Below are 7,672 nucleotides of genomic sequence, written 5' to 3' on the forward strand. Positions count from 1 at the left end.
TTTGAATAACCTGATTCTGAATGTAAGCCTTAAAGTGTAAAAGGAAGGGACCGATAATAACTGGTAGGATCGCGACCCGATGTGTTTTCTAAAATTTGATAAAATTTAATAACGACTCTGATTTGACTGCACTAACCCTGACATTTCTTCAAAATAATATGTTTATTATTGTATTTCATTATTATTAAACATTATTTACATCACATGAACAGACTAGAAAAAAATATTTACATCACATGAACAGACTAGAACAAATTACACATATAGCATACACATAATATAACAACAAAACTTTGATAAATGAATAAATAATTACATGTACATGTCACAGAATGACAGACACAGACTGGATCAGATCAAATTAAATAAAAATAATGAGATCAAATTGACAATATGGTATGATTATCAATATTATGACAATTTTGCATTTTCCTGTTGTTTTGTTTCTCACAATATACATTTATGATACACATTTCCTACATCCAAATGTTTTTCACTTTAAAGGTTTCCCACGTTTAACTCGTTCAGAATAAAGCTCCGGCATAATGCAGTTCAGATAAAAACTTTGAAGTTTATGTGACATGTCCTGCCAGAGCTGAGGGTCAAAGTATATCCTTTCAACAGAATATCCCTGTAAAGTCCAAACAAAAATATCACAGAACTTTCTGCCTGAAATGGCTAATTGCCCCTGGACTTGAAAATAATAATTATGGTTTTTCTTTAATTGTAATTTCTGATCCACTTCATTTAAATAAAAGCTTGGGTCCTTGGCAGCCATCATAGGGCTTTAAAATCTATATCTGAACGGGCACTTCACTTCGAGAATCCCCATCCCACAGCAGGTGCACTCTACAAGTCCATCCGGGCTTGCACCCAGATATGGCATATTTTCAAATATCAAAAGTCCACATTCACTGACTTTAAAATTGTCATGTGCCTTACCAAATGTTAATGAGTATTTTCTCCTTGCTGCAGGCTCATGTTCTCCCCATTGAGTAGCCTTTGATGAAAAGTCATTGTAGGATAGCACTGTCTTCAGAATAGACTCTGGTGGAGTATTGTCCTTTTTTTGCATACAAGACCAAAATTGGAAGAAGTCAGAAGATTTTTCCTGGCTTGATGCCACTTTTCATTTTTAGCCTGTCCTTTAGTTTGACTTTCAATTCTTTCAATATCTGCTTGTGACACTATGATCTTGTTCATTTCTTCTTTGAGCTCATTTCTCACTGTGTCAGAATCCAAATTAACATGGTCATGGTAACACTTTGTCACTGAACCTACTTTAATTTGCTCTGATGACTGAACAGTCTTATATGTTGATAGAAGCCAATAGGCATGGGGATTTACCTTCTCTAGTTTATCGGCAAATGTTTTGGTGTCCACTTGCTTTACTGTTCTTACTTTGGGCTTTGGTGACTGTACATGTTCATCTTTACGTTCATCATTAAATTTGTGTTTCTTGAACAGTAGATCTTGTGACTTTTTCAGTGATAGTCGCCTCTTCCGGGGCTCTTTCCACTTGTGACCTGATGTGCATGCATCCAGTCCCTCGGCACGTTTGTGGCTGATGTCCTCAAGGGCGTACATGAGTGCTGCTACATGATTAAAAGATTCACCTTCACTGAAATATACATAAATCATAACTTTAAAACTTATCAACACCAGAATTAAATTCAAATATAATTTTTTTAGTGACAAATATGGATTTGATTCCAGGATAGTTGGGTATGCTGACAAGCAACACTTGTCCAATGCATAAATGTAAACTTGAAATGAATTATTATTTACTAAAGGATATTTCATTTCACATTGTTTATCTTTTAAATACATTTTCAATTATTTTTATGAAAATAACCTTAAAAATCTGGATCGCCGTGGCATTAATCAAAAATTACAATGTACATGAAAATTGCAGACTCGGTTTGATTGAGACTGTACATGAGAGATAATGAAAACCTGCAATACCCCTCACGCCCCCTAGCACCGACTTGCGTGGTACTCAATTCATAACACTTAATACTGCTGGCAATGATCCCGAAGGCAGAAAAATATAACAACACTGAGTTGACGAGTGGGGCAACTTTTTACAGCTACCACATTGCACTTGACACCTGCCGTTGTGCAGTATAAATTTTGTTTTTTAGTTTGTTTTGGGTTTTACGTCACAACGACACAGCATAGTTCATATCATGATATTGCGACATTCCAGCTGTACTGGTGGAGGAAGACCTCAGGTGCCCTTCCGTGCATTATTTCAGTCAGAACGGGTACCTTAATAAGTTAGTGCCCCCTAGCACCGGCTTGAGTGAAAATCTGTAAGCATGATGCTTTAAGTTTAAATTAATTTTTTTTAAATATCTGATTTTATGTCTTCCAATTAAACTATTTAACAGTTGATTTAATGTATACTAACCCAGCATTGCAGTTGCATCCAGCTGAATGAACTCGACCTGTAACCTTGGACAGACATGTCCATACATCGTAGTCTTTCTTTCCAGGCGTTGGTAAGGAAGGAATTACCTTGGATCGTATATAACAATGACTAATTTCAGTGTTTATATGATGGTATTGCACAGAATGTACATGCCTGTCCTCGTAAAAAACCTTGGCTTTCAACTGCCTACTGGCTTTATTCGATGCGCCGTCACAAGTCCGTTCTTTACTTAGCACTAAATAGTTGTAAAGTTCATTGTTAGTAAAATTTGGGAAATCATGTACGTTTTCAGTCCATCCATCACATAACGCCTCCGGGCGTGGGAGAGATTCACCAAGTGGTGTTCTAAACCTACTTAACTCGCGGCTATTTTTCTCACGTAAATCGTTCTCTCTGAGCACAGATAATGGTTTCTTTCCTAAAGTAATTACACCTTTAGACCTCTCAATAAGTTCCTTTTTATTCCCCGAAACAGGAAATCCTCGATCACGTAAAAAATCCTTTAAAATTGGAATTGTCGCTGTGTCAAAATCGATATCAATGTTTTCCTTATCCGCCATTAAAATTTTTTGCTCACCGGAAGTGGATTGATCAAGAACGACAACCGTACCAGGGGAGGTAACAACGGTTATCGGAAAGGACTATTCTGCACGATAAGAACTTGTACCTAAAATGTCACTATATTACTTATACTGTGAAAAAGTCTGACTATCTAGACTATATACTGAATAGATCATTCTTATTATCAGAATAGTGGATACAATAATAATTTCACCACAAACTATTTGTTAACAAAAGAGCAGTAGGGATCTATCAATAAATATGTTTCAACATATATGTTTATTTTATTTCAATTACATTTTTAATTTTATGAAATATCTATCACAATAGCGTCATAATTAATTTTCATAGAACTCTGAATTTTACACGGTTTGTTTAGGTTATTTCTAACAACAATTTTGTTTCTTTTTGTAACTTTTCTTTCATTCTATTCCAGGTAAGGATGACATATTTGGCGGAGACCTTAAAGATTTGAACACTACGGGGAAATCTCTTTATTTTGTCCGTGCTTTAAGTTACTGTGATATAAACAAAATAGAGTTGTCCGACCTGAAAGATACACTTCACTCATATCCAGAATTTTCCAGTGAATTTATGTCTAAGATCCGAGTTACATTCAATTTGAAGCGGGTAAGTAATTTAGCCAAATAATTACGATTTCTGCATTTATGTTTTTAATATGTTTGAGGAAGTCCCTTGCAATTATTATCCATTAATTATGATCATTTTAGCATTGTTATTATTTAGTTGAGATAAATTAACTTCATATTTCAAAAGATTGATGTAATGGTGACTGTCCAACAATAGACATTCCAAAATGTTAAGGATAAAATATATGATTGCCTTAAATTAAAAAAAAAAGACAGTCAAACGTTTTAAGCAATACAGGTAGTTTCCGATAGAAGTTTTTTTAATCAATGGATCATGTTAATTAATAATTGGTCATGCGAAGTGTATTAAAATATGACAAAAATTAAAATTTATTTTGACTTTCACCTGTTCAGTTTACACCCTTGAATGGGCATAATGTCACTTTAACTGGATGCTAGTACATCTTGATTACGAGCTTTCCATGGAGTATCATTGCCATGTAATCATATTACCAGTAATGCAAACGTTCGTTTGACCCCCGTTAAACTTCAATTATATATCGAACTATGATAGCCAACATAAGTACTTTGAATTTTATATAGAAAAATATGATATTATATATAACTATAGGGGACTTTATTTGAAACACGTAAGAAATCGAAGATAGATGAAGAAAAACTGCGATTCATCAGACAAAAACGTCCACATATGCAGTCAAAAGGAAAACTTGTCGATATTGTAGGTAAATAAATGATTTTGTTGTGTGTGCTTTTTGGTAGGAAAAATTAATGGGTTCATACAAGGTATGACACGAAAAGGTTATTATTTATTCTGCAACTGCAACATTTATGTTGTAATGATGTACGTTTACTACTTTTAAAAACTATCTTAAGATTTACTACTTTTAAAACTACATGTATCTTAAACTTTATTTTTCTCCTTGGTATTAACGGAAATAGCATTCATGTATTTTACTGTTTCCATAACCTTTTTAAAAGTATTTCTTTAACATAAATTATGAATTTGACTTAAATAAAGGTACAGCCGTCAGTGTGGCGACAAGGGGAAGAAAGCACAGCGCCTCACAGACTGAAAGTTGTGATAACCTTGGATCTCATATGTTGGAACTATCACCTGAACAGGCCTATACTGATATTGACAAGGAGTTTGAGGACAGGCGCCATCAATCGTCACCGCAACCAAGTTTGTCAATACATAATCTTTTCATTGTTTCTTTGGGATTATAAAATCGAAAATATTATATTATAAAATTGTAATAGATCATTGTTTTGGACAAACTTCAACCACTTAGATTATTTTTCATTTTAAATCACCTGCTCCAGTTAAGTTGTTTTTATTTGTTACCATGTAGTGTGTTTATGAATATGAATTACCAAAGAATTGAAACTGGATATAAAACAAAGTTCATCTAGCTTACATGTAACTACAAGTTAGTGTGTGCCAGTATCAATTTCAATCACAAATTCAACGAATTAAAACGGGTGAAATGAGTTAAGAAAATTTTTTAAAATAAGAAAACTAGATAGCCTATATCAGATAAAACCATCAATCTAAATGTAATTTATTATTCAAAGTTATTTATGGATGATATGCTCTTAACATTCGGATGACATGATTACATTTTTACTTAATGTTATTTTACGTACTTTAGTGTTGTCTGCCAAAAATATGTTTTGCTTTTTAAAGTAACATGATTTATGATTATTTATCATAATATACAAACTGACCTATACAATCGTCGTAATTTCAGAAGATGACCAAGGTGTTTCACAGAAACATCGGCATACACTAGCATCAAAGACAAGTTGCTCGAGCCATACATTAAAAAGATCTTCACCAGGCGCTTCTACAGGTAAAATGCGATTCTATCAGTACAGTGTTATTCAGTTTAGTTTAGTTAAACGTGTCTTTTTCTTTTTTATTTCCTTTTATGTGACAACAATAATGATAATGTTTACAGTAGCATCTATGTTTGAAATGTTTAGACGAAAATGCTTTTCTACACTTAACTATTGCAATAACTGTGTGTAGTATTATATTTTACAAAAAAAGCTACATGTTAGTCACGTGATCAACTGTAATTTCTATGAATATTGTTCAGGATGTATCGGTTACGCTCAGTTGTTGAAAAAGTAGGGCTGCTTTTTTCACAATTTAGGTAGTTTCAATTCTTACATAAACGATTTACGATATCAATTATTGGTTAGTCGCGATGAGATTATGAATTATTTACAATTTTGATACATCATTTCATAATTTCATTTTCTTTGTCAGCAACTTCATATACACCAAAATCTATCTCTAGTGGAGGTCAGCGTTTCTCTTGGGGTCAAGGGCAAATCGAAGGTCGTATATCTAACCAGGGGTCAAATCACGCTATGGGTGATATTGACAAACGTTTAGAACATTTATCAGAGTAAGCTGTATTACATTATATATCAGATGTGAAGTTTATTTAAAAATATTGAAACTGATTTTACAACTCGTCCGGTAAAAACTAATAAATGAGTTTGTCAACTTTTGTTAACTTTAATTACATGTACATGTGTACATTATATCATTTTTTATCATTTGTTCAAAGTTCATGCTTTCGGACAACTTTTAAAAAACAAAAACAATTGACAATCGACATCTTTCTCTCACTGCTGAATTGCAAATAAGTTTGGAGAGTCTGTCTTTTTCTGAACATATGGTAAGTTATCGCGGAATGCCGACCTCCGATACATAACCAAGCAAAGAAATCATTATCAGTATTCTTTCTTATCTAAATAATATTATCATTATAATAACCATTGCTAACATTGTTGTTGTTTTTTTTTCTTCAGACGTATGGGGAAATTTGAAGACGATCTTTTTCAGACAGTTGATGATATTTTATTATTACTTGGACACAAACCATCCGTACAACAAAATCTAAGCCACGATCTAAATGTTATAAACACAGAACAGACTGGAACGATCGTCAAGGAGAGAAGTACAGTGAAAGTCCGGATTCCAATAACTTCTAAGAAAGGGGCACGTTTGGTCAAATCTCCCAGTGAACTTTCAACACTTCTTGATAAAATGTGACAAAATATGGACACAGCTTTAGATTGATATAACCGCTGGTATCAGTGAATATATCAACCTTATGAATGCCTGAAAACAACGATTTATGACTGCGATTTATAACTTTCCATGCCTTTAAGGTATTCATTCCTATGAGTATTTAAATACAATTTTAATTTTATTTCTTAGTTATCAAACGTTACATATGTTCTTAAAACACAAACTGAGAATGTTTAATGATTTTGATTAGTGCATTGTTTGAATTAAATTGCACGGTCTGATGCAAAAAAAACAACAACAATAAAACAGATGAATGTATGAAATTTATAAATTACTGTAATTATTGAAAAATTAACTGTTATAAATATTTTCAAAGATGTTTTATTATGTTTTTAATACATCGTTCTTTAATAACTAATAATTTCCTTAATGAATTAACGAGCCAAAAGAATACGTTGAACCTTTCCACTAGATTTGACTTGCATTCACTGTTAATTGAAAAAATACACAGAATATACCTATTTCATTCTTCAAATCCAGAAAGAAACCCATTATAGATAACAGCATGGATTAAAGTTTGTTCAATTGTTTGATCACTAGTTGTTTCCGTACATCAATGGCTTTAAGCTTGTCGTCATAGACACGAATTCAGATTAACAAAAAAAGTTCTTTGAATAATAAAAGTTCATTACCTTTAATTGCTACAACGTGGTGAAAATATTATTAAATTACTGTTATTAATAATATGCAGTTATTTTATTCTTATTAATTCAAATTTTAGGTCTATCGTTAATTATTAATTCATTATTTCAGTAGGGAAAATAATCGGATTACTATGACACTAATTAGATCACATGCAAACATATTTCTGGCAAACATTTTAAATCACTCTTATTAATATTTATCCAAAATAAAGCATAATTTAATTACAAAAACTGGTATTATTTGATTTAGACAAATTCATTGAGACAACTGTGTTCAAAGAACGCCATGCCCTCTGGGAAAATTTACTATATA

The 7,672-nt window shown here is 32.5% G+C and overlaps 3 protein-coding genes across 3 annotated transcripts; 1 reads left to right on the forward strand and 2 right to left on the reverse strand.

Annotated features, from left to right (window-relative positions):
* Positions 1 to 994: 994 nt before the first annotated feature.
* Positions 995 to 1,693, reverse strand: LOC132754041 (uncharacterized). The gene has a single exon (XM_060744627.1). The coding sequence runs from the start codon at positions 1,639 to 1,641 to the stop codon at positions 1,036 to 1,038; it is 606 nt and encodes a 201-aa protein (XP_060600610.1). The 5' UTR covers positions 1,642 to 1,693; the 3' UTR covers positions 995 to 1,035.
* A 689-nt stretch (positions 1,694 to 2,382) lies between these two features.
* On the reverse strand, positions 2,383 to 2,994 carry LOC132754040 (uncharacterized). Its single transcript, XM_060744626.1, has one exon. The coding sequence runs from the start codon at positions 2,992 to 2,994 to the stop codon at positions 2,383 to 2,385; it is 612 nt and encodes a 203-aa protein (XP_060600609.1).
* Positions 2,995 to 3,430: 436 nt separating this feature from the next.
* LOC132754042 (uncharacterized) lies at positions 3,431 to 6,955 on the forward strand. The gene is made up of 6 exons (XM_060744628.1): positions 3,431 to 3,625; positions 4,217 to 4,328; positions 4,625 to 4,789; positions 5,358 to 5,459; positions 5,882 to 6,023; positions 6,433 to 6,955. The coding sequence occupies exons 1-6, from the start codon at positions 3,590 to 3,592 to the stop codon at positions 6,674 to 6,676; spliced, it is 801 nt and encodes a 266-aa protein (XP_060600611.1). The 5' UTR covers positions 3,431 to 3,589; the 3' UTR covers positions 6,677 to 6,955.
* Positions 6,956 to 7,672: the final 717 nt, after the last annotated feature.

The sequence above is a fragment of the Ruditapes philippinarum genome, unplaced genomic scaffold, assembly GCF_026571515.1.
Source record: "Ruditapes philippinarum isolate M1 unplaced genomic scaffold, ASM2657151v2 ctg8226_1_1_1_1, whole genome shotgun sequence".
Lineage (NCBI taxonomy): Eukaryota > Metazoa > Mollusca > Bivalvia > Venerida > Veneridae > Ruditapes > Ruditapes philippinarum.

Excerpts from the sequence above, each read along its gene's own strand:
- LOC132754041 (XM_060744627.1), bottom strand. The coding sequence starts at position 1,641 with ATGATTTATGTATATTTCAGTGAAGGTGAATCTTTTAATCATGTAGCA.
- LOC132754040 (XM_060744626.1), bottom strand. The coding sequence starts at position 2,994 with ATGGCGGATAAGGAAAACATTGATATCGATTTTGACACAGCGACAATT.
- LOC132754042 (XM_060744628.1), top strand. The coding sequence starts at position 3,590 with ATGTCTAAGATCCGAGTTACATTCAATTTGAAGCGG. Across the intron at positions 4,329-4,624 it reads AAAACTTGTCGATATTGTAG|GTACAGCCGTCAGTGTGGCG; the intron begins GTAAATAAATGA and ends ACTTAAATAAAG. Across the intron at positions 4,790-5,357 it reads TCAATCGTCACCGCAACCAA|AAGATGACCAAGGTGTTTCA; the intron begins GTTTGTCAATAC and ends TCGTAATTTCAG.